Raw genomic sequence first — 27340 nt, forward strand, 5'->3', positions numbered from 1 at the left:
ATGAGGTGTTAAAATGCTTTGTTGGCGAGTAGCATGCTACTCTGGAACCAATAGAGGATTAGTGGTGAATTAGTATAGTGGAATATGGAATTAGAGAAGTCAACATGTTAGTCTGTTATTTTGATTTTAAAGTATAGTGGAGGGATAGAAGAGTGAAGGATTTCTGTTTTTAGGTCTTAGCAGTAGGAGGAGGCTTTTGGATGAATAAAAAGGGTTTTTGGAGGGGAGGAGTCAGAGGGAAGAGTTTAGAAAGGTTTGTTGTGGGGGATCGGTATAGTAAATGAAGTGTCAGATGATGCAAGGAGGGGTAGAGTAGGAGAGAGTCAAGAAAGGGTTATTTTGGGGAACATAGTAGTGGTATGGGGTTTTGGATAAATGAGAGAGTGGGTGTAGAGGATGTAATGCTAGATGTTTAGGGTGAGAGATAGGGTAGTGCATTGGAAAGAGTAGTAGAAAGAAGCTTGAATGAGTCAGAAAGTTGGGCTAGAAGATATATTGAGAGAAGTACAGGCTGAGAAATAGGGTAGTGCATTGGAAAAGCTAAATTAGAAGAAAGTGATAAATATATAGATCCACAAGTACATGGAGAGTATATAGATGCATAAATGAGGTAAGTATATGCAGATTAAAGATATTGATAGAGGTACAGGATGAGAAATAGGGTAGTGCATTGGATATGCTTTTCAGGAGGAAAGTAACAGACACACAGATCCAAGTACATGGAGGTACATAGATGCACAATGGAAGCAAGTACATGTAGACCAAAGATAGATATATATTTGTTTATATAACAACATAATTATTCTACATGTTTATACAAAACAATACACACAGATAGGTACATATCTATAGTGAAATTAATGCTTATGTACAGAGGGACACATACTTAGGGTGGGTATTAATGAAAGGGAAAATGGGCAGCATTTCTGGCCCAGGTCCCGACCAGTCTCGAACAGGCTCAAACAGGCACTCACCCTTGTCCTCTCCACCCATAGCCTCAACGCCCGGGCTGAGACGCCCTAAGCATTGCATTCAACCCTTAGAAAGGAATGCCCCCGTAGGCAAATAGTTATTAAGGTTTAAAAGATTCCAATAAAGCAGTATGTCATAGCTCTGGGAAACCAACATTAAAGACTAAATTACAACAAAAAATAATATTAAGTACCAATATATTCTTAAAAAGTTCTCTTGCAGACTCTGTAAAAAACAATAACAAATGGGCATTTTTTTTTTTTAAAGGTGGCATCCCTACTTGTGAGATGCCTTTTCACTAAATGCATTCTCCCACTGTGGCAGTAAGAACAAAATCTAAAGTACAGCAATAGGCTGAGTGGAGACAAGGGGGGTAGGAACCAGTGAACAAAACAACAAAGCCTCCTTAACCAGTTCCAAAGAAATGTAAATGGTCTTTAAAAGACTTGTGAAAAACTCGGGCTTGCTGGAGATACGACTCCAGACACTGCCCAGTGCACAGCAAGTCAAGCAGCCCTGGCTGAGACAGAAGAGGACGGGGGATGGGGGTGGCTAAATCCCTTTTAGACCCATCAGGTGTGCAGCATGATCACAGGTAACTGGGGGAAAATCACAGGTCAAGTACAGCCCTGTGCAAGGTCATTGTACGCAGCGCTTTCGTGCGCTAATGGCCCTGTGAATACAGAAGGCAGAGGGGAAAATTGTTTGTCCCCTCGTCCCCCCAATCTTGTCCCCCGTGTCCCCCCCCACTCCAAAATCTGGGGGGGATATATTCCCCTTGTCCCCCACACTTCCTACATCCATGCAAATAGAGCAAGCCATTCAATTGTGTGGAATGATGACATAAGCAGCGACTTTTGAACCACATTAGTTTTTCCTCTGGGAGACAGTAGAGTTCATGGAGATGGTAAGGCGCAGAGATGCACAAGATAAATTAGGAATACGTCTAGCAACAATGTTCTGAGTAGCTTGGAGTTGGATAGCACTACACTTGGCAGGTCCAGTTACAAGGAGTGTTGCTAGTTCAATCTAGAAGTAATCACTTCCTGGTCAACTGTTTTTTGAAAGTCAGAAGGTAAAAGAGGAAGATGTCCATGAGTTTTAAGACGGAGGAAGCAAGTAGAAGAAACTGTGCTTATCTGGGACTGGAAAGGGGGCCTTGTCATACGGATGCAGTTATTCCAGAAAACAGTGTGTGTAAAAGAAGTGCACCCGTAGAAGCTCATCACCAGCTATTAGACCAGAGGGAGGGACCAGCATGCATCAGAAGTACTTTAATCTTTTTGCTGTTCATCTACAGTAACTCAGGTAAGCAGCGGCTTTAAGACAGTTCTGAAACTGAATCCAGCAACGAGGAAAGATCCTGTCCGACCAATAACTGTGCATCATCCAGTAGCAAACAATGGAAAAGTCAAAAGAGTGGATGAGGGACTCAAGTCGCAGAACATCTGTGTTATCATGGTAACGTTTACAATATCGCTTAGAGGACTCCACAAGGTAGTGCCTTGAAGGAAGATTGGAAAGCACGGGTGGAAACCACATGAAAAGGTCATTCAGGAACACGGTCAGTCAAAATAGGGCACTTCATCTACCACCCATCCACCTCAACCAAGTATTGTTTAAAAATTTGGTGAGGGACTTTGTCGAAGGTGGGAGAAAAATCAAACTGAATAAGAGCAGCCACTCTTATCAAGAATCACCTGTAGGTCGTCTGCTGCAGCAACTAGACAGACTTCAGGCCCGGGTAGAGGCGGTACCTGACTTGGGCCTTGTCAAGCATTGTTTTAGATTCTAGTTCTCAGGTAAGCTCAGACTTAATTACACTTACCAAAATTTTAGAAGACAAGGGAAGAGGAGAGGTAGAGCATCCTTCATAGAGAAGAGCGAGACCAGTCTTCAGAAGTGGAAACAATACCGCTTGCTTTTAGGAGGGTGGAACTATTGCTGAGAAAATAGAGGAGTTGTGTAGGTCAGCGAGAACAGGAGCTGTGGTAAAGAGGGCAAGTTTCAGTGATTAGACCGCACACGGATCTGTCTAAACCGGATACTATGAAAGATTGGCCAAAGTGAAAGCCTCTAGCAGAGCGGGAAGAGAATGAGGAGCAGAATGGGAAAATGAAGTGAGAAAGAATTCAGAATGACTCATGAACTGATTTTCCTGACTTTGGGGGTTCATTCTTTTTTTTTTTCTCCTTTTTTTTCGGAAAATGTTATTGAATTTGATGACCATCATACATACAGTACCAATTAGCAGATATCAATGTTACTTATACATACGTACAATACACAGGGATCAGCCAAGCATATTTGTTAATTAATCACATCTCTGTCTGCAGTTCTGCGCATTTGAAGCTCCACTATTGGGGATATACATATGTCTCCACAATAGACATTCCACTTGGACCATTTCCTTTCCCACGTTTTGGGGCACCCCCGGTTTATAAATACTTCCTTCTCTGCTATCAGGCACTTGTCTAATTCCTTCGCCCATGTAGTAGTGGATAGCAGAGTTGCCCCTCCCCACCCTCTCGCCAGTTCCCGCTTGACCAGTGTGTATCCTAACGTCACCAGTTGTTGTTCGATGTCAGTGAGGTCAGTTGCTGCCCAGATATTTAACAGTCCCAGCTTTGTTGTGAGTGCTACCTCCTTTCCCAGTGCGGTCTGTAAGTGAGTTGTTGCTTCTTCCCATATATGATGCATAGCAGGGCAAATCCAGATAGTATGATAGAAAGTGGCCGGTCGTTGACAGCCCTTCAGGCAGAGGTCATCTGGTCTTGCGCCTATTTTGGCCAAGGTAATCCCTGTCATATATGACCGGTTTAGAATCCTAAGCTGTATCAATCTAAAGCAAAGTGTGATGGCTGCTTCCCTAGGGGACATAAGGGCCGATTGTCAATCCTCATCATCAATCGGTCCCAGGTCACCTTGCCACTGCTCTCTAAGTTTACTGAAGGTATCGGGCAGGTTATTACAAAGTTTTTTATGCGTTAGAGATATGGCTTTAGAGTGTAGTGCTCCATCTAGCAAGCGATCTTCTAATGGCGATGAGGCTGGTATGTCTTTGAAGCTTGGAAAGGCCGTCAGTAGGGCGTGGCGTATTTGCAGGTATCGAAATAGTTCCCCTTGGGCCATTTGGTATTGTCCCCTGAGTTCCTCAAATCGGATGATAGAGCACTTTTTAACCAAATCCCCTACCACTGAAATACCAATCATGTCCCATTTGTCGAACCCTGGTTGGTAACTCAGCATGCCTAGCTTCTGTGTGTACCACAATGGCGTTACCTTGGTAAGGGTGTTAGCCCAGCCAAGTCTAGAATTCACTTGGTGCCAAACCCCTATTGTGTGTGCGGCGGGTCCAAAAAATCTACCTTTCCTGGTGCGTGAGTATAGGGCGCCTAAATAACCCGAACGGTCAGTTTGGTATCTGTCCAAAGCATAGGCCAGATCAGTGGGGTGGGGGGGGGTGATATATCCAGTGGTTTATTGCTACCAGTTGTGAGGCCCAATAGTAGAGCTTAAGGTCCGGCAATGCTATGCCCCCGTCATACCAACTTTTGTCAGCTTTTTCATTGCCACTCTAGGGGCCTTCCCATCCCACAGCAGCGTATGGACCTCGCCGTCCACTGCAGCGAAATATGCATCCGGGACACGGTTTGGGCAATTCAGAAGAATATATTAAAAGCGCGGAAGGGCCAGCATCTTGAAGAGGGCGGCGCGCCCCACTAGAGATAGAGGCAGGGACCGCCAGTGCTTCACATCTGTTCGTAGCCTAGCTAGCGGGGGCGCTAAGTTATAATTGTGGAAAAGAACCCGATCTGACTCGACGAATATTCCCAAATACCAGAACCCTTCTCTGGCCACGTCTGTCGTACAATTCACTGGAAGACGAAGGATCTGACCCCGAAGCACGAACAATAATGACTTGCTCCAATTGATGGCATACCTGGAATATTTCCCAAAGTTCGTGAATATGTTTAGAACCGCATCTATAGATTTATAGGGGAGGCAAGATATAATAGTATGTCATCTGCATACAGGGATATTCGGTCTTCCTGACCCTCTGCCCATTTCAGCCCCGTACCATTATGTCTCGACGTATCCATGCGGCCAGGAGTTCTAACATAAGGGAGAATATTAGCGGAGACAGAGGACATCCCTGTCTGCTGCCCCTCCGTAGCGTGAACGCACGGGATGTGTAATTGTTGACTCTCACTTGCCCCTGTATATCCGTGTATAGCAGTTTAACCCATCCCAGAAATTTGGGACCCAGTCCCACCCTTTCTAGAACCTCAAATAAGTATGGCCATAATATCGAGTTGAATGCCATAGAGGCATCCAACGACAGCACTACTGCATCTTCCTCAAGTAATTCTCTGCGCGCTAACAAATTGTGAAGACGACGGATGTTAAGTGCTGTATTTCTCCCAGGCATAAATCCCAATTGATCAGGGTGCACTAGGGAGGAAATCACTGCAACGCGTCTTATGGCCAGGACTTTCGCTAGGATCTTAGCCTCTACATTGATCAATGAGATAGGCCTGTACGAGCCACAACTGTCCTCTGGCTTCCCCGGTTTATGGATAACTGCTATGGTAGCTAGACGCTGGTCTGCAGGCAGTTGTCCCTTTTTGTAGCTTTCATTGTACATGGTTCGGAAATAAGGTGCTACTTGAGAGGCTGGGACTTTTAGAAGCTCAATGGGAGTACCGTTCGGCCCCATCGCTTTTCCCGAGTTGATTTGACCAATTGCACTTTGGATCTCCTCATCTGTCAGGTCTTTATCGAGGATGCCTCTATCCAATTCTGAGAGGGTCGGCAAGTCACTGTCTGAGAGGAGCCAATGTGAGTCGTCTGCCATGTATGTGGTAGAGGGAGAATATATATTTTTGAAGTGGTCCGCGAATGCCTCTGCTATGTCCCTGGGGTGAGTACGTGTCTCGCCACTCGGGAGCGTCAATCTAAGCACCCATCTTGTGCCTTGTTCTCTCGTCTCCAACCACGCTAGGGTTCTACTTGCCCTATCCCCCAATTCGTACAATCTGTGTTGGGTACTGCGGTGTTTATTCATCATATGTTCTCTATTCTTTATTCTATACTCATCCTATTTAAGCGCCAATCAATGTTGAGTGTTATCTGATGGGCTACTTACGTGGGCAGACTCCAGTTGTTGGAGTTCTTCCATCTGAACCAATGCTCGGCGCTTCTTTTGAATATACCCAGTCTTTAAGGACAAGGCTTGCCCCTTCAGGACCACTTTATAGGCCTCCCATATGGTTTGCGCCGAGTCAACCGAGCCCAGATTTTCTTTGAAGTAGTTACCCATTTGTGTGCTCAGTTTCTCTTTTATGTCTGGAATTTTCAGCAGCCACAGGTTGAGGACGATTGTGGTGCGTGGCTGTCGCTCCCAGTGTGTGAATTCAATCTTGACTGGGGAGTGATCCGATATACCTCTTGGCAGGACTTGGGGGTACCTAAAATTACCCAATGAGGCTGTATGCGTTAAAAAATAATCAATACGGGATAGACTTTTGTGTGTGTTAGAGAAATACGTGTAAAGTGTGTCCATCGGTTGTAGCACTCGCCCCACGTCTATCAACCCCATTGCGGTGGTGAAATCTGCCATGAGCCCGTTTGATCTCGCTCCTGGCCGCTGTGGGTGTCTATCAGTTGTGTTGTCCATTGTCATGTTATAGTCACCCCCTAGAATTAAAGTGCCCACTGGAAGACCGGTCAGCATGCTACCAAGGTCCACCAGGGCCGTCTTACCCAAAGCTGGTGGCAGGTATAGCGAAACCACATTAAGCGCTCTCCCCTCCCACTGGGCCTCTAGAACCGCAAACCGCCCCCCCTGGTCTGTCAACGTACGGTGAACAATAAGAGGTGTAGTTCGCTTTACCATGATACCTGTTCCCCTAGAACCAGTGGTGTAATCTGCATGCACTAGGAGCTTGTACCCCCATCTAGTAAGGGCTTTGCTTTTTTGCCCAACCAAGTGCGTCTCTTGCAATAGTACACGGTCTGGAGAGTGCCTCTTTAAGTACTCTTGAACAATTCCCCTTTTCATTTTATCCCCCAACCCGTTTACATTCCAGGTAAGAACAGAGAGTGATTGGTACCTTTTATCCCCCATCATATATCATATTGAAATTCACAATATAGTAGATTAATGATAAAGGACAAGTGTCTCGTGGTACAGGCTGAGCCCATGTGTCTCCCCTCTACGTATTTCCCCCGCTACTAAAACCAGCTTGAGCATCAGTACATAGCAATATACGATAGTCACGTTGCAAGTCAACCAAACATTGAAAAACATGAACAACCCTCCCTCCTCCCCTCCTCCACCCCTCCCTGCCCCCCTGCCCGTGAGTGTAAAACTACCCACTCCCCAACTAGGCAGAGTGCCTCTCTCCCCCCCCCGAGATCCTGAAAAAACGCGGGCTTAGTCAGCCCCCATCCCCGCTAGTTGCACGTTACATCTTGCCTGTTTCGGTCTATACATTTCCTGTACTTATTAAGTGTCCCGGGAATATTCGCCTCTATGAGGCGCGTTCAAACTAAACATATATAAAGCAATTCTCCCAGCACCCACATGTGTATACTGGTCTTAGGAACAGTCTCACCAATTCCGTAATACATATCTCCAATGTCTATGCAGTCTCCTTCTTGTTCCTGTCAGCGGAGCCACCAATCGATGTCTCGTCCAGGTTCCCCCTCTGTTGTTTGGGTCCTCCATTGCGATCCCTTCTTTGGCCTCCAACCCTTCGCTACCCCTCCAACCAGTCCCACGTCTCCTCCGGCGATGAGAAGAACCATGTCCTGCAGTCAGATTCCACTCTTAGTTTAGCCGGAAAGAGCATGACGTATTTCACTTCCCGGTCTCAAAGCTCTTTTTTCACTGCCTGAAAGCTTCGGCGCTGGGTTTGGACTTTGGCCGTAAAATCTGGAAAAAAGGTGACTGCCATTTGCAGTATGATATCTCTGTCCCGGTAATTAAAGACACAGGCAATGAGGGGTCTCGGGGGGGCCCCGGGTTTCGGCCTACCTCCTGGCACCCTATGCGCCCTCTCTATCGAGAAATATCGTGACAGGGTCTTGGGTTGTAGGTGTGTGGTAATCAGTTCCCACCACATACAGGTCAGCCACCGGCCCCTCGGATCTTTCCGGAACCCCTAAAATGCATATATTATTGTGACGGGCCCGACCTTCGTAGTCATCCAGTTGTTGCGCCATTCGCTCCTGTCTATTCTGTAATTCCGCCATCTGCGTTTGGAGCTGGGAGGTGTCTGCCTGCAGTGCTGTTGTGGTAATTCTGAGTTCCTTAACCCTCTTGTCCATTTTACGAAAGTCCTCTCTGATGAGAGATACCTCTACAATAACTGAGTCCAGTGAAGTGCGCACTCCGTTGATAGCCGCCATAACGTTGTGGAGTGTTGGCTCCGGCCCTGGCTTAGGGTTAGTCTGCGCCTCCGTTTTGTCCATTTGATGCGCTTCTCTGTCATCTCCTGTTTTATTCCAGACGAATTTGGTAAGTTTGTTTTGCGCGTTGGCTTTCGGACCCCTGCCTGTTGCCATGTGTGCACCTTGATGTCTCTCAAGTAGATAGCGGAACAGCCCTAGGTATACCCCGCCGCCTACCCAGCAAGATCAGTGATCTCACCGTTGGCCTGTCTGGTTTCCCCAGGGACACCTCTCACCAGCTCTCCTTGTTTAGGCCTCTGCTCCTTTCGAGGGCACTTAATGCATATGGGCACTCCGCGCCAATGGGGGGCTCAGCAGATCACTCCTTACTCGCCCACTCCCCCCCAATCGTCGGGCCAGCTGGGTAGTGTAGTTGAGTATCTACGCTACACCGTTAGCTGTACGTGAACCTGAAGTGTCTCTGAGTGTTCTTCTCTGGGTTGGTGGAGGTTACTGGCACTCCTGGTTAGAACGGGGGGAGGAGGGGAGAGAACGACGCCAACTGTCCGATGAGTGCGTCCCTACAGGTGGTGGTGGCTGCTCGCACCCTCTTTCCCACTCGTGGACTGTTCCCTCTCAGTGTACTTATGCTGCTTCTGGGACCTCCTCGGTCATGAAGACCCCTCTGTCTGCTGATGAGTGGACTCTAGCTTCTCTGTCTCTGATGTCCTCGCACGGGCCAGGGTTCAGCAGGATTTACCCCTTGTCTCTTCTGAGTACCCGCACCATGCTCAATTATTCATGGGATAAGGTGCACTCGAGCAGGTCTTCAGCAGCATTCTACCTCAGTTGCGTGAGAAGTTATGCCTCTCGCGGTGTGTGGGTCAGGTCTCCTTATCAGTCAGTACGAGGAGGGGAAGTGGGGCAGGGGGAGGCGAGCCGCCATCGTTGGACTGCCTCGCCAGTGTCTGCCAGATGATAGTTGTGCTCCGGGGTCACTCAAGTCACCCCCTCCCCCTCCTCCTCTCTCACAGGGATTTCTTTTCCAGCAGGATCCGGTCGGGGCCTAGTCGTCCTCCCAAGCCGGGGCCTTTATTTTCAGCCTCAGCCCCGGGACACCCATCTCATTCCCGCCAGGCCGCCACTTTAACGATCCAGGCCCCACACACCTCTGTCACCGGGTCCGCCGCTCCCTAAGGCCCGTAGTTTGATCTGGAACTCTCCTCAATGGGGCTGCAGTGTGTGGGCACTACAGAGGGCCGAGCGCCCCTCTCGGGTGCCCGGGCGCCGCCATGTTGATTTCTCCGTCTGTGTCTGTGCAGCTCACCCGGACACGGCAGCGGAGGCTCCACTGACCCCCAATCGTCCACCACAGGTCTCTCAGGCCGTGTCTCCCTCTCAACATGGGTTTATCTCTAAAATTGGCACAGGATTAGACAGGATATAGCCGGCGGGAGCTCACCTAGCTAGCGGCCATTCTCGTCGGCTGCTAGCCACGCCCCCCCAGTCTGATCATTCTTGAGAGATGGTGAATTGGGTACTGATAATTAGATGTAAATGGGCTTAGAGAGCTCTCTGGTATAGTAAACACTTCTGGCATTGTGTTGGTGGCCATCAGTACTGAGGATCTGAAATAGTCAGTACAGGGTGATGTAATAGCAAATTTATAGGTTTTGGCGCTCTGTTCTATTTGATTGTGGCAGCCTTTGGTCAGAGACAGTCAGTCCTTTTGTAGGCTTCACGAGGGAGCATATATTTGCTAAGATTCGTGGGGGTTAAGCCCTCTAGAAGAGGAAGAATTAGCAGAGGCAAAGTGGTCAAGAAGGGAAGTAATCCCTGAATTATAGAGCTGGAAATAGATCTAGGCATTGAGTTGCACATCTATAGATATCAACGGCAAATCATTTCCTGGAGAGGGCCACAGTAAAATCCTCATTAGTGCCATTGGATGTTATAGGTAATCCCGGTTAAAGATCTGGTCACCCGTCTATTTGTGCCATGCCTTGTTTCCTATGTATATCTGCCACATATTGTATTTCTCTGTTTTAACTTTGCCCAGAATAAAGCATGTTTTCTTCTCTTTTTTGTGACAAGTGGGTATTTGTGGTCAGTGGGTTTGTACAACATGTTTTTGTACGTTTTAGGATTTGCAGCTCTCTGTCTGGGTGCAGTTATGCTATTCAGGTATGAATGCTTGTGATGGTAGATTCTTGTCTGCTGTTTGTTTTTGGCCAGGCATGGTCAGGTCATTTTGACTTAGGGCCTGATTTATGTTTGGTTGGACAGGTTACTCCATCACAACGGTGACAGATATCCCGTTGAACAAAATATAAATCTAATAGGATATAATGAAATGTATATATTTCGGCAGACACGTTATCCATTCCCATTGTGACAGAGTAACCAGTTCGCTGAAATATAAATCAGGCCCTTAATCTCCCATTGGTTCGGATGAAAGTTTTTATCTCTCTTTCTGTTGGCAAATAAGAAATATTCTGTGGCTGTTTTTGGACATTTGAAGCTACATATTTTCTATATTTCATAATTTATCTTGTGCTCCAATGGGCTGTTAGTGTGCAGCAAGTCAGAATGCTGTAAAGAAGTTTCACTGGCAGTCATCTAGGGCTATATTACTACCAGAAATAGAGTATCTATGCAAGGGTCAGGAACAGATCTGTTGACCGTAGAGGAGTCTACGCACAGCCAGAGAGGTCTCCGCTATCTTTTTATCTCCACTGCTTACGGCAACACTAAATACCGTAGCTGGCAGAATCTCCATTGCCACTCTCATCAAAATCAGATTGATTGTCTTGTATCGATTAGATGTTTTGTCCTGGTATTTGTAACACGGTTTTCCTGTGGAACAGGTATTTACTGTGTAAGCATTTCCTGTTGAAATATATTTATCGTTCTGTGTGCCACTTGGTTAGGTGGTTTGATGTTTCCATCTTGTTGGATGTGTTTTGCTTTGATGGTGGGTTGTATTCTCCATCTGGGCACTCTGGGTACTGTGCAGCTCTTTTCTTTATAAAGTAGAAATGTTATTTTGTCATTCTCTGGCATGCTATCTACCATGTATCAGTCTTGCTCCTTCTTCCAAAGTTTCCTTTGTGACATTATCTCTATATAATAGTACCAGTAAGTCAGTGGTGGCAATGAGGACACAAGTAAGACCTCTACCAGATCATATAAGGCTATGTAAGTGCTGAAGGGTTCCCCATACCAGCGTGACCAAGGATCAGACTGCAGTCAAATATCTGTGTCTTTAATTACCGGGACAGAGATATCATACTGCAAGGCAGGTTGTTGATGGGAAGGAACCTATCCACCATCAGTAACAGCTTGGTAAATGATTACTTGGGCACCCACACTCCCACTGTCCCTTCAACTTGCAACCCTCTTTCTTCTTTGTCATTGCTTTGGAGAGGTGCAATTTGCTCCGGAGAGCAATAGCTATGGCTATTCATCATGGACGTGGACGACTCTCAGTTTGGCTGAAAGTCATCTCTCTTTTTCGCACCTAGGTCCAATAAGGCCTTCTGTGACAGTGCAAGCTCTTTCTGTCTTTTCACAGTGACATTTCTGATCTCTGGAAATATGAGGATCTTAGCATCACAAAACAGGCACTGACACTCTTTTCTTCATCCTACCTAAGAGGTGAGCATGGCTGACTTACTCTCCAGTTGTAGGATAATTGTGGGCGCACTCTGCGATTCTTGTGTAGACACCACCCTAGACTTGACGCAGTGACAGTTCACTCACTATACTACATTGAGAGGCATCCCTCGCCACACACTATTGCTCTTCCAGCTAGATTTACATACTCTTAATTAGATCAGTGCCTTCAACGCTTGATGGGAACCTAATGACCCACAGCTGTGCCAATTTCTTGTGGTTTGACACCTGCCCTGCCCAATTCGGCATCGGTCTATGTTCTGTCGCCAGACCATAGTGCACCTCTGAGACCAGACTCGAACACCCAATCCTCTACTGTCCAGGAGCTCCCATAATCACTATTCACTCTTGTTGCCAGCTCCATCAGTTCCAGGAGTAGTCTTTTCTCTTTGTTGTAGCCTTTCCAACAACACCTGTGTAGAGGATGGCGAGAGGGCAGGGAATTCTGTGCTTGGGAAGAAAAAAGCTCCAATTTTCTTGCCTCCATGATGTTTCTTTGGCCCAGGTGCCATCTGTAAACTCAGGTGTGTTCAAAACAACAACATAGATCAAAACTAAAGCAATGACTTACTACAGGACAACAGACTCCCTGCATCAGCGTCAAAAGGTAACTCCTGTTTGCAAATCAAACCTCCACAAGGGGTATGTATCCCTTTCCCACAAAGTAAGACAACATGCCACTACTTTCATCTTTCACTGTAGTACTCCTCCCAGTTTGGCATGATCTGACTACGGCTCACCTGATTGGTGCTCATCCACTTTTGGTAGCCTTCAGGAGCTTGAGAAGTGCATGGACATGAACCACTGCTCACAATGTTGGCTTCTTTCAGCCTGGCAGGAATAGATGCAATCCAGACCTTGTGAAGATTGCGTAGTTTCACCTCAGTTTGCTAGCCTTGCTTGCTCTTCCACTACCTTCTTTGTTCATAGGGTGTTTATGTTTAGCGGTAGGCAGTATTCCTGTCCCCTGATGTCACCAATTTCCATTCTTGCCCTATTGGCAACCATTTACTCATTCAACGGAATCTGTGCCTGACGCATGTCGCTGTATGGATTGCTGGGCCTTCTCTGATTACCCTCCTTTTTTGGTGTACATGCACACAGCATCCTGCTGCTCATATGGCTAGTCTTGGGCTGTGTAGCTGCCTACATGTTTTAGTCTTTATTACAATTATAATTTCTGAGTCCACACCTCTTATATACCTCACTCATCACACAGCGAGGCTCTGTGTCCCATAACTCAATAACTGCAACTTGGTGGTCAAACTGCTCCATACACTAAAACACTTACCACACAAGCTCAAACAAAAACAACACCCTTCCAACACACCCTACATGGTGTACCTTGCTATCCGTGTATGTAAGCGCTTCAATGCCTCACATAGGGGTAGTAAGCACTGGTCAAATGCTACAAGACAACACAAAAAGCGCTGGCCATCTGGCTCCAAAGAGGCTCAGCTCTTATACCGGGCAACCCACATTGTCCTGTCCTGGTCATCATGCACCGGTGCTTGTGCACTACCAGCCTGTTGCTGAACCGGATGGCCTCCACCAGGCCTTACACAGTCAACAGGACCCAACAACAAGGCAGCAACATGTAGCACTGGTTGGCCTGCTCAATAACCCTGGTAATGGGGGAATGGGCTGAAGAACAGTTGCACCTGACGGGGAACTCACACTTTTCTCTGTGGTTCTCTCTGTCACCCAGCCTCTTGCACACACTGCAGAAGCTGCAGTCACGACCTGAACACTTCCCTATGAGCAGTGCGCTTTCCCGACACCTTGTGTCAGCAGGTCCATCTCCGTTATACAGCACAGGTACAGAGACTTAGAATGGTTCAGTGCGAGGGAAGAGTAACTTGGTAGGGTACTGCAGTGAAAGAGATAGGCAAAGAGAAACATGTTAAAATCAATATAATGCTAATTGAATTTATTGCAAAAAATACAATTCATTGCCCTGTAGATTAATTCATAGTATCTGATAATATACTTCCCAACTCCTTTGGAATGAAAACAAGAACTGACATTAAAAACACAAAATAAATAGAATTACCAATGCTGCCACAATAATATGTAACATCACAACAATAATGAACTTGTGTTTTCTTAATACTAACACAAAAGATGAACATTTCATGAACTATGTCTGTTTTCAGGAAAACACACTTAACAAAAATGGAAAGCTTCTTCAGTGTTCCATTGTGAAATATACATGACAGTTCATGCTCTGTTGTGCTCCAAAGCCAGCGAATATTGTTGAATGCTGACCTAAGGGCCGCCTCATTCTAGATCATTTATAGGACGACCTATATCATATCCTTGAAGAGCACCAAGCAACCCAAGTCCCAAAAAGTTTCAGATATTTTAAACAAGAAAGTTAAACTGAAATACTTTATAAAGGTTCAAAGGTTGCAAATTAAATAAAATCATTTTCTTCCTTTCCCCTTGAAAGCCAAGCACATTCCTATCAATTTGAAAGTTTAAATCTGAAAGCTGAGCTCGAATAAACTTCTCAGTGACACTCAATAACAGTGCTTTCACCGCAACAAATCTCACTGAGTTTTTTGTTCCTTGCATTGCAGCTACAAACTCAATAGCAAGCAAGGGACGGAGGAGGGCGGAGTCAGTCTTTTATAGTCTAACATAGTGTCCATTGTAGGGCGTTCGGAGTGGACAGGAGTCAGGACCTCCCTACACCGCCAGCACTAGTAGTGTAGTCCTCAGTGTCGTAATGCACAATGTAAATAAAAGACATACACCTGCATGGGACAGTGCATTCATGGACCCTCTTTGTGTGTGTCTTAGTTCTTTCCATTGGGCTTATGAAGACAGGGCCCGATACAACTACAAGGCGAAAAGGTCGAATCCTCTGCCCGTCGCTGCCTCCCACTACTAGCACATGTCGGTGTTCTGCTACCCGTCGGTCTACTCAACTGCTTCTATTCAGCGCATTCCGCTGCTTTCATGCAATTGCCTTGACGTTGGAGGCTGATGCGTTAGCACCCCCTGGCAATCAGCGAAGACTCTGGTTTCGCTGGAGTTTTTAAGTGGCATATGTGCACAAGGCCGGTGCCCGGGAGTGACAACACAGTGCTCGTGGTGAAGCTACTTGCAAGCAACTGTATCAGCTGCTTATGAGAAGGCCCAGCTGTGCGATCCTAATGGCAAAATTTGGCCCCAGGGCAACCTTAGATCCACACCTATGGCACTGAAGTGAGCTCATATGCCCAGTAATCATTTGACCATGGACATTTATAACTCCAGCACAACGGGATGTGCCTTGCTTATTGGTCCTGTGGTGCATCCAGCTAATGTGAGAGCTGTGTCCAAACCCCGTTGAGGCTTACAATGCTGCACATCTCTGCAAATGCCATCCAGCCTTTCGATTGTTATCTACTTCCTGTCCAGTGGCCTCCAGGTGGAAAATATGATACACCAGGTTTCAGAACTATTTATATATCACAAAAGAGACTGACCCTGCAGCAAATAGGTCCAGCATACTTATGAAATCCTTCTAAGGATAGCAAAAATGCCTCTGAACACCTTGCTTGCCCATGGTAGAGCCCATGAATTTGCAATTGCCTGAGCCGCACATGTTGAGTCTTTCCTAAAGGCTAAAGCCATCACAACAGAGCGAACAAATCATCTGGAAAGGCCCTTGCAATTTTGAAGAAACCTCTATGTAGGAAGAAAAATAAGCCTTGCAAATACTATGGCAATCTGCAAAACCAAGAACCCAATGACGGAAGGGCGAGACCTGAGCTGTTAGTGGCAAAGCGAGCCATTTTCCAAAAGTTTGGACATTAGTGAATTTTATCACAATTGATGACTGAAAAGATGCCAGGAAAACCCAAGTCAATAGTAAAATACCTGAGCACAACCAGCAGTAGCGCACAGCCACCTAAAGACTCAGATGAAACGCTAGTGTCCGACCTAGAGCAGGTTAATATGATCTCCACCATCGACATCCCCTCCCTCCATCAGAAAAAGTCATAACCGAGATCTGAGCTGTATATTCATGGACAGCCAATGACAGAGTGGCCACACTCTGTGTGTGATGTCAATATTCAGACTATAAAACATTGTACCCTCCAACAGTCCTGCTGACCACCTCGACCGACACCATATCGGCACATAGCGGCCACAATGTGGCTCTGGGCCTAGGTCCCCCGAGGCTGATGATCACCAATAGCAGAGAATGGCCCGAAAGGTATCGGTTCAGGTATGATGAGGGTTTAAACATTCCCACGTCTTCTCGACACCCTAGTACATAATCCAGCCTACTAAGTCTCCCCATGTACATGTGAATAGTATGAGTAGGATACCTCACCTGGGTGATGATGACGCCACAGATCCACCTCTATTCCCCGTTTCAGGGTAGCTGTCATGTGTATCTTAGGGCTTGATGGGGGGATGCCTGTCTAGGCGCCAGTATAGAGTAGAATTAAAGTCTCCCGCCCAGATAATTCTTGTGTGTACATATGGGGCAATAAGCTGTATAAGGCCTTGAAAGAAAGCCTTGTCATCTAATGTGGGGGCATATGTGTATGCTATGTACCACTCCGCTCTTCGCCACTGCACTCTCACCTTTCCACTCTGCAACACTCCACTCTATGCCACTCTACATTGAACAAAATCTACTCTATGCCACTGCACTCTACACCACTGCAATCTATTCTGCAACACTCTACTCTATGCTACTATACTCTAAACCACACTACGTCGCAGCACTCTATGCCAATGCACTCTACACCCTTCTACTCATAACCAGTGCACCATATGCCACTGCACTCTAAGCCAATCTACTCTGCACCACTGCACTTCACTCCACTCCCCTCTAGGCCACTCTACTCCACTCCACTCTACAACACTCCACCCTATGATACTCTACGGCGCCCTACTCTGTCAAACTCTGCTCCACTCTTCTCCACTCTATGCCACTCTACAACACTCTTCGACTCTCTATACTATTCCCTCTATGCCACTCCATGTCACTTTACTCCACTCTGTTGTATGACATACTACTCCACTCTACTACTCCACTCTGCTCTGTGCCAATCGATTTTATTCCACTCCCCCTACTCTACGCCACTCAACTGTACAACACTCTACACCACCCTATGCCAGTACACTCTCCTACACTACGTCACTCTTTGCCACTCCACTCTATGACTATCTACTCCGTTTTACCCCACTCTACTCTACAACACTCTGTTCCACTCTACACAACACCCTTTATGCCACTTCACGACACTCTATGCCACTCCACTCAACTCCACCCAACTCTACTCTACACCACTCTGTGCTGCTCCATAACACGCCACTCTAATCAATTTTATGACACTCCCCTCCATGCCACTCTCCTTTTTACATGCTTAGCAGCAGCCACGCTGGTGTATAACATGGCTAAAACATATTGGTAAAGCCAATAGCTCTGGCATAGACAAGACCTATTGGCTTTGCCAATGCTTGTTTCCTGTTTTGTCCCAACAAATAGCAACAGTCAACAACTGTGGAAGTGGGGCTCAAGTGGGCTCAGGGCAAATGGAGTGGGGCCACAGGCCCCATCTTCCCCCTACACACCTCCAAGAGACGCCAGTGCTCCTCCAGATGACGACTGTCTTGCTCCAGCTTCAGGCCACGCCCTTCTTAAGTGTTCTTCAGGTCTTTTGTGTGGCTGCTGTTTTCTGACTTAGATTTCCAAGTAGCATTTTCAGGTTGTCGGCTTCTGTTTTCAGATTATTCGTTTCCAATTATTTTGTTTCTTAATGGTTAAGTTAGTTGAGCCTTCTTTCGATCGGGTGAACTTAGGGCCTGATTTAGAGTCCACCCCCTTCCCCCTACTCAGCCCCTTGAGACCCTTACAGGTGAGTAGTCGTGCCTTATAACAAAATGGATTGATTTAGAGTGCGTCTGTCAGAGTATATTTCATCAGCATGGTGGAGTACTGTATGACCGCATGCTGAGGGTACAACATCTGCCGTTTCTAGAGATGTCCACCGGCCCATGTACATCTCTTACATTCAAAGTGTGCCGTGTGGGCGTGCCAAAATGAAGGAGCAGTACAGCAAACTCTTTTTCTTTTCAAAAATGAAAATTTTCTGAATGAAAATAAAAAAAGAAATAACTCCCTTGCTATGGGATTTTTCTCGATGTCATGAGGAGTCATTAAAATTATTTAGGTTTCACTTACCAGAACGTTTTGGATGGCAGTGAGTGAAAGAAGAGACATGCCATTTGTTCGCCCTCTCTAAATAGGGCGGGTGGACAAATGGCAACACCTCAGGTGGCCCAATGGAGTAAGGGCCTTTGGAGGTGTTCGTCAGCAGTGGAGACTGAGTAGTCTCCGTTGCTGACATACTGAAGGTCCTCCCAACTCTAAATGAGACAGACGGATCTTCAGTGCAGTGGAAAAGATATTAAAGAGGTAGGCGGACCTTCAGGGCAGTCAAAAAGATATAAATGAGGCAGGCGGACCTTCAGTGTGGTGGAAAGAATAGAAATGAGACAGGCGGACCTTCAGTGTAGGGAAAAGGACATAAATGAGACAGGCGGACCTTCAGTGCAGGGCAAAGGATATAAATAAGGTTGGTGGGACCTTCAGTGAGATTTAAAGGATTTAAATCAAGCGGGTGGACCTTCAGTGCTGTGGGAAGGATATAAATCAGGTAGACGGATCTTTAGTGCGGTGGAAAGGATATAAATGAGGCATGCAGACCTTCAGTGCAGTGGGAAGGATATAATCAAGGCAGGCTGACCTTCAGTGCAGTGGGAAGGATATAAATCAGGTAGACGGATCTTCAGTGCGGTGGAAAGGATATAAATGAGGCGGGCGGACCTTCAGTGCGGTGGAAAGGATATAAATGAGGCAGGCGGACCTTCAGTGCGGTGGAAAGGATATAAATGAGGCGGGCGGAACTTCAGTGTGGTGGAAAGGATATAAATGAGGCGGGCGGACCTTCAGTGCAGTGGAAAGGATATAAATGAGGCAGGCGGACCTTCAGTGCGGTGGAAAGGATATAAATGAGGCGGGCGGACCTTCAGTGTGGTGGAAAGGATATAAATGAGGCAGGCGGACCTTCAGTGCGGTGGAAAGGATATAAATGAGGCATGCGGACCTTCAGTGCAGTGGGAAGGATATAATCAAGGCAGGCTGACCTTCAGTGCGGTGGAAAGGATATAAATGAGGCGGGCGGACCTTCAGTGCGGTGGAAAGGATATAAATGAGGCAGGCGGACCTTCAGTGCGGTGGAAAGGATATAAATGAGGCGGGCGGACCTTCAGTGTGGTGGAAAGGATATAAATGAGGCGGGCGGACCTTCAGTGCAGTGGAAAGGATATAAATGAGGCAGGCGGACCTTCAGTGCGGTGGAAAGGATATAAATGAGGCGGGCGGACCTTCAGTGTGGTGGAAAGGATATAAATGAGGCGGGCGGACCTTCAGTGCAGTGGAAAGGATATAAATGAGGCAGGCGGACTTTCAGTGCGGTGGAAAGGATATAAATGAGGCGGGCGGACCTTCAGTGTGGTGGAAAGGATATAAATGAGGCAGGCGGACCTTCAGTGCGGTGGAAAGGATATAAATGAGGCATGCGGACCTTCAGTGCAGTGGGAAGGATATAATCAAGGCAGGCTGACCTTCAGTGCGGTGGAAAGGATATAAATCAGGTAGACGGATCTTCAGTGCGGTGGAAAGGATATAAATGAGGCGAGTGGACCTTCAGTGTGGTGGAAAGGATATAAATGAAGCATGCGGACCTTCAGTGCGGTGGGAACGATATAATCAAGGCAGGCGGACCTTCAGTGCGGTGGGAAGGATATCAATGAGGCGGGCAGACCTTCAGTGCGGTGGAAAGGATATAAATGAGGCAGGCGGACCTTCAGTGCGGTGGAAAGGATATAACTGAAGCATACGGACCTTCAGTGGGGTGGAAAGGATATAAATGAGGTGGGCGGACCTTCAGTATGGTGGAAAGGATATAAATGAGGCAGACAGACCTTCAGTGTGGTGGAAAGGATATAAATGAGGTGGGCGGACCTTCAGTGTGGTGGAAAGGATATAACTGAAGCATACAGACCTTCAGTGTGGTGGAAAGGGTATAAATGAGGCAGACGGACCTTCAGTGTGGTGGAAAGGATATAAATGAGGCAGACAGACCTTCAGTTCGGTGGAAAGGATATAAATGAGGCGGGCGGACCTTCAGTGTGGTGGAAAGGATATAAATGAGGCGGGCGGACCTTCAGTGCGGTGGGAAGGATATAAATGAGGTGGGCGGACCTTCGGTGTGCTGGAAAGGATATAAATGAGGTGGGCGGGCCTTCAGCATGGTAGAAAGGATATAACTGAAGCACACTGACCTTCAGTGCGGTGGGAAGGATATAAACAAGGCAGGCGGACCTTCAGTGCGGTGGAAAGGATATAAATGAGGCAGACAAATCTTCAGTGTGGTGGAGAGGATATAAATGAGGCGAGTGGACCTTCAGTACGGTGGAAAGGATATAAATGAGTCGGGCGGACCTTCAGTGCGGTGGAAAGGATATAAATGAGGCATGCAGACCTTCAGTGCAGTGGAAACGATATAAATGAGGTGGCTGGACCTTCAGTGCGGTGGAAAGGATATCAGTGAAGCAGGCGGACCTTCAGAGCAGCGGAAACAATATACATGCTGTGGTGGGACCTTCAGTGCCGTGGAAAGGATATAAACTAGGCGTGCGAACCTTCAGTATGGTGGAAATGATATAAATGAGGCAAGCGGCCCTTCAGTGCGGTGGAAAGGATATAAATGAGGCAGGGGACCTTCAGTGCAGTGGAAAGGATATAAATGAGACATGTGGACCTTCAGTGAGGTGTAAAGGATATCAATGAAGCAGACTGACCTACAGTGCGGTGGAAAGGATATAAATGAGGCGGCCGGACCTTCAGTGCGGTGGAAAGGATATGAATTAGGTGGTGGGACCTTCAGTTCGGTGGAAAGGATATAAATGAGGCTGCCAGACCTTCAGTGCGGTGGAAAGGATATAAATGAGGCAGGCGGACCTTCAGTGGGGTGGAAAGGATATAAATGAGGCGGGCGGACCTTCAGTGTGGTGGAGAGGATATCAGTGAAGCAGGCAGACCTTCAGAGCAGCGGAAAGATTATAAATGAGGCAGCCGGACCTTCAATGCGGTGGAAAGGATATAAATGAGGCAGCCGGACCTTCAGTGCTGTGGAAAGGATATAAACGAGGCGTGCAGACCTTCAGTATGGTGAAAATGATATAAATGAGGCAAGGCGGACCTTCAGTACAGTGGAAAGGATATAAATGAGGCGGCCGCACCTTCAGTGTGGTAGAAAAGATATAAATGAGGCAGGCGGACCTTCAGTGCAGCAAAAGGATATAAATGAAGCAGACTGACCTTAAGTGCGGTGGAAAGGATATAAATGAGGCGGCCGGACCTTCAGTGCAGTGGAAAGGATATAAATGAGGCAGACAGACCTTCAGTGTGGTGGAAAGGATATAAATGAGGCGGGCGGACTTTCAGTGCGGTGGAAAGGATATAAATGAGGCAGACGGACTTTCAGTGTGGTGGAAAGAAAATAAATGAGGCAGGGGACCTTCAGTGCGGTGGAAAGGATATAAATGAGGCATGCGGACCTTCAGTGCAGTGGAAAGGATATAAATGAGGCATGTAGACCTTCAGTACAGTGGAAAGGATATCAGTGAAGCAGGCGGACCTTCAGAGCAGCGGAAACAATATAAATGCTGTGGTGGGTCCTTCAGTGCCGTGGAAAGGATATAAACGAGGCGGCCGGACCTTCATTGCGGTAGAAAGGATATAAATGAGGCATTGGACCTTCAGTGCAGTAGAAAGGATATAAATGAAGCAGACTGACCTTCAGTGTGGTGGAAAGGATATAAATGAGGCGGCCGGACCTTCATTGCGGTAGAAAGGATATAAATGAGGCATTGGACCTTCAGTGCAGTGGAAAGGATATAAATGAAGCAGACTGACCTTCAGTGCGGTGGAAAGGATATAAATGAGGTGGCCGGACCTTCAGTGCGGTGGAAAGGATATAAATGAGGTGGTGGGGCCTTCAGTTCGGTGGAAAGGATATAAATGAGGCGGCCGGTCCATCAGTGCGGTGGAAAGCTTTTAAATGAGGCAGGCGGACCTTCAGTGCAGTGGAAAGCATATAAAGGAGGCAGGCGGACCTTCAGTACAGTGGAAAGGATATAAATGAGGCGAGTGGACCTTCAGTGGGGTGGAAAGGATATAAATGAAGCAGACGGACCTTCATTGCGGTGGATAGGATATAAATGAGGCGGGCAGACCTTCAGTGCGGTAGAAAGGATATAAATGAGGCGGGCGGACCTTCAGTGCAGTGGAAAGGATATCAATGAGGCGGGCGGACTTTCAGTGGGGTGGAAAGGATATAAATGAAGCAGACGGATCTTCAGTGCTGTGGAAAGGATATCAATGAGGCGGGCCGACCTTTAGTGCGGTGGAAAGGATATAAATGAGGCGGGCGGACCTTCAGTGCGGTGGAAAGGATATAAATGAGGCGGGCGGACCTTCAGTGCGGATGAAAGGATATAAATGAAGAAGACGGACCTTCATCGCGGTGGAAAGCATATAAATGAGGCAGGCGGACCTTCAGTACAGTGGAAAGGATATAAATGAGGCGGGCGGACCTTCAGTGCGGTGGAAAGGATATAAATGAAGCGGGCGGACCTTCAGTGCGGTGGAAAGGATATAAATGAGGCGGGCGGACCTTCAGTGCAGTTGAAAGGATATAAATGAGGCGGGCGGACCTTCAGTGCGGTGGAAAGGATATAAATGAGGCGGGCGGACCTTCAGTGCAGTTGAAAGGATATAAATGAGGCGGGCGGACCTTCAGTGCGGTGGAAAGGATATAAATGAAGCGGGCGGACCTTCAGTGCGGCGGAAAGGATATAAATGAGGCGGGTGGACCTTCAGTGCAGTTGAAAGGATATAAATGAGGCGGGCGGACTTTCAGTACGGTGGAATGGATATAAATGAGGCGGGCGGACCTTCAGTATGGTGGAAAGGATATCCCTCCCGCCGCACTCTAAATCAGGTCCGTAGTCTCAAGTCTACCGAGACATTCTACTAATAAACTCTATGTTGTTGGGGTCTTGAAGGCACATCAGGTGCCTAGTCACTTGGTGATCTGTTTATCAATAATACTGCTACTAATAATAATAATAATTGTTATTATATCAGTAGTGTTCGTACTATGTTATTGTTATTGTGACTGTGTGATCTGTTTCTCTGTGCTCGTTCTGTTACTTTAGTTACTGCTGTCATTATTCTTGTTAGCCTTGTTAGTACTGCATTGCTATTTATATTTGTACTATTGTTATTGTTGCTATCATTGTTCTAATTATCTTCTATCCTCTTGTCTTTGATTTCCTCCATGATCTACATGAGCTGTGGGAATCAGTTCTCTTGTTTGTTAACTGTTTCCGATTGCCTGGATTGAGTCTGTGTCTCATAGATTCACTCTAAATAATAATGTCTGCCCTCTTTCTGCCGGGTTTTCTGTTTCCAAATGTCAGTGCCTGTCTGTCTCTGACTCCCTTTCCCGATACCTCTCCCAATCCAGTTCAATAATGCTTTATTGTCATAGGTTGACATTGCGCACGCTCGCTCTCTTTCTAACTCTCTCTCTCTCTCTCTCTCTCTCTCTCTCTCTCTACCCTGTGCCTCTTTCCCTTTCTGTTTTTCTCTCCTTTTCATGACTTTCTCTGGCCCGACCAACTTTGCTATCTGCCTCTCTATTTCTAGTGTTCTCATTCTCACTTACCCTTCTTTTCTCTCTTTGTCTTTCTCTATTTTTCACTTCTCTATTGTGGTGTCTCTTTCAGTGTCTTTCGCTCACTCTGGCCCCTCTCATTCTCTCTTTCTGACCTTTCCCCTACTTGCTGTCTCCCTTCCCTCATTCTTGCTTTCCCTTTGTCTACTTCCTCCTCTGTCTCGCTTTCACTAGTTCCGCTGTTCTCTCTCTTTTTCTCCTCTCTTTCCCCTCTCTCTCATCCTAACTTCTTATTACCTGTTTCTCTCTCCTTATATATCTATCTCTCACTCTCTCCCATCTATCACTCTGTCTTCGGCTTGTCTCTCTTTCTCTCCCTTCTCTTGTTTTCCTCTCTTACACACCCTCTCTCCTGTGCCTCTTTCTTTGTGTATCTGTCCCATTCTCCTTGTGCTTCCGGTCAGTTTCTAATACCCTTGATGTCTCTTTCTGGTTGTGCAGACAGCAGCCCCTGGGCGCGAGGCCTTCCTTGAAGTGAGTCTGCGCTTTGATGCTCAGAGTCAGCTCATCATGATTCCCTCCCCGCTTGAGCTGGAAGAGCTGTTCTCCAAGGCTCTGGACACCGTGGTGACCTCTGTTGTCCAGGTAACGGACGCCATCTTTGTACAGTACTTCGTACTCCTGATGTCTGCAGGTAGAACTGACACATGGCTCTCACAGAGAGGAGGGATGTCCTTTTAATAGCAGAATATCTCATGTAACAGGGCCTTAACTATTCGGATATTGTTCTTAGTTTCTAGATTGCTAAATAAGGACAGGTTCCTTCAGCTGGGATTGATTGTCTGACTCGGCCAATATTTCTGCAAAATATGTATTTATGTATATAGATATCAATGTAATCTTTTATTTTCATTAGTGGCACAGAAGACAAGCCTTTTCATATACTCCAGCCCTTCTCCTAACCTAAGCCGGGCTATGAAAGTACTGTAGTATTTCATAAGAGCCCTTTCAGACCCTTTGACTTTTTGGCAAATTTAAATTAAAATGAGGCTCTAAAATGTTCTATATGAGCCCATTTTAAGAAAAAAAAATCATGTGGACAAACCAGGCCAAAGGCCCCTTATGAAGGCAGGCTTGCCTGCGCCAACCGAACTTTGGGTATAATACATGCAGGTAGCCGGCTGCTCCAGCACAGAGAAAGACCTGGACATGTGGATGTGTGTAGATCTGCGTCTGTGATTCAGCTGGCCTAAGGTACTCCTGGAAAGGTTGAACCACTAGTAGACTCCACACCAAAGGGTAAGTTATACAACAGCACTATAAAGTGGATTGCGTGTACTAAGCCCAGGCCTAATGTCAGGATTATGTTGGCCTAGCTGGTACTATGCACAGCTTTCCTTCGGCCTGTAGCATGGGTCACAGCATTAGGAAGTCTCTTAGGTAAGGAGGGCTCAGAATATAAAGCGATAGGTTTGCAGATTCCCTCCTCTGGATCTGCACTTCCCATCAGCTTATGTGAAAATCCTCTGGATCTATGTAAAGTAGGGCAAGGTAATAGAGGCATCATAGTGCTTAATGGTTGCCATAGCACACCTCCCACCTGGAACCTTATCTGGAAAGTAACACAAATCGAACTTTAGTATCCATCTGGGGTTGAGTAAATTTTTTGTATGAAGAAAAAGTACCAGAGTGGTTATTCAATTGAAAAAGAATTTATGAACAGTAGCCATCTTGTCTCATAAATCTCGCTAAGTACTGACTTCATTCATTATTGGTTGCAGCTATGGCAGAGAAAACTCAAAAGTCACCTTTGGCAGTCTACTGTCCAGAAGCCGTAGTCATGCTGACAGCATCGTTTTTTGTACCCTCAGTAACCAGTGACTAGAGACTTTCCAATTAAGTAGCCATTACCTTCTGATGCTTTGTTCTTGTCCACAGGTTCAATGTATGATATTGCCAGCTCGCCTAGCTCCAAGCCCATTTCAAGTTTCCCTTTTGGGGCAGCACTCCTTGTCCCCTACGTACCTCCACTACGATGTGGATGACCATACAGGAGAACTTTGCCCCTCCCCTACCTCTTTTGTCTGTTTCTCATACGGCAGCTTCCTTGAACCCCAACGAGGCCAGGGTCAGCTTAAGAGACTTCCCCTGTAGGAGGACACTGGGCGAGCCCAGGTGAGTCTGCTGTTTGCGTTATGAATTGAAGCCAGTAGGTCACCGCTTAATTCTGTACCAGCGACACTGCTACAGTCCCTTGTCACCACTATGGAGGGAAGGCTTCCTAGGGTAGATGCATGGACCCTGTTTAGTGGTTCAAGTGCTTGTTGTGTCTCTGAACACTACCATCTTGGGTGTGAACACTGTAAGGACACACCTTCTGAGCAGGGTTTTCCATCCTTTAATTACTTTTCCCTAAATCAAGCCATCATCGCTCGATTGGCAGAAAATTCATGTGCATGATGTTAGTTCTGTTTGCACATGAGTTATAGAAAGTTAAGCAGGCCAATGCTTTTTTAGTGGAGATAAACAGGTAATTAGAACAGGCTAATCCGGAAGTAATCAAAGCACTGAGCGCTACGCTCCTCCGCAGCAAGCAACAGGGCATGGGTGTCTTTAGGTGGTGGATTTGAAAGAAATTACTTTGTGGGAATCACTATGAGAGTGTAGAAATAAAGCCATACCCATCTGTTGCTTGTTGATCTAGTTTAGTCTACTTCATGTTGGAAGCAGGTTGTAGACTCTACTGTCCTAGCACGCCCTTACTAAGGATGAGACCTGTCGCGTTCAGTGTATTAACGCTAAAGTGTAAACCAGCATGCATACAAAACCCCAGTGAGAAACCATGACCATGCACTGGTGTCGGAAGAGTATCCGGCAACAAGGAATGCACTATATGTGACTAAAGCAAAATCAGCATCCTAGAGAAGGAACACCTTTAGTCAAACTTGAAGAGCACTTTAGAGTGACTCAAAATCAGATAAGAGTGAGAAAAACATGTGGGAAGAGAACAAATACAAAAAATAACAAATAATATAAATTAAACATTTACGGTGAGCGGTTCCTGCTCCAAATAACATTAAACTGAAGGGAGAATGTAAGCTTTAGTGACCATTGCTGAGACATCATTTGATCTTTAGCCTTGAATTTATTTATTTATTTGGTTGTCTTATGCTGTATTCTTATTGTTGGATATAAAAACAAAACAGTTTCCTTATTACCTCATGTTTCTGTAGGCATTTTGTTTATGTATGCTGACCATAATTTGTTGCGCTGTCTCTAACCCATGAAAGGACATGTCACCAGAGAAGGGAAGTCTATACAAACATTGCACCATCAACAATGTTTAAGTTAAAAGCTCTATTTTCATTTTAATGGAAAATAAAGGAAAATTCCCCTTTGTACTTGCACTTAGCAGCTGTTTTTGTTTGCATTACTAATCTGCTCATTAAATTTCCGTTGCTCCTCTGTTGTCACTTCCTGCTAAAGTCAGGAAGTGCCTTGAGGCCTGAAGCCTAAAACCAGCTCACTAGGGGGCA

The 27340-nt window shown here is 46.4% G+C and overlaps 1 protein-coding gene across 1 annotated transcript in view; it reads left to right on the forward strand.

The window, feature by feature from the left end:
• Positions 1–27340, forward strand: part of DNHD1 (dynein heavy chain domain 1) — an 856151-nt gene that overhangs the window by 197401 nt on the left and 631410 nt on the right. Inside the window, exon 9 of the mRNA XM_085623548.1 lies at positions 24306–24449. Within this exon, the coding sequence (XP_085479674.1) occupies positions 24306–24449 (144 nt within the window). The remainder of the gene's footprint in view (positions 1–24305; positions 24450–27340) is intronic.

This window comes from Triturus cristatus, chromosome 8, assembly GCF_964204655.1.
Source record: "Triturus cristatus chromosome 8, aTriCri1.1, whole genome shotgun sequence".
NCBI classification, from domain to species: Eukaryota; Metazoa; Chordata; class Amphibia; order Caudata; family Salamandridae; genus Triturus; species Triturus cristatus.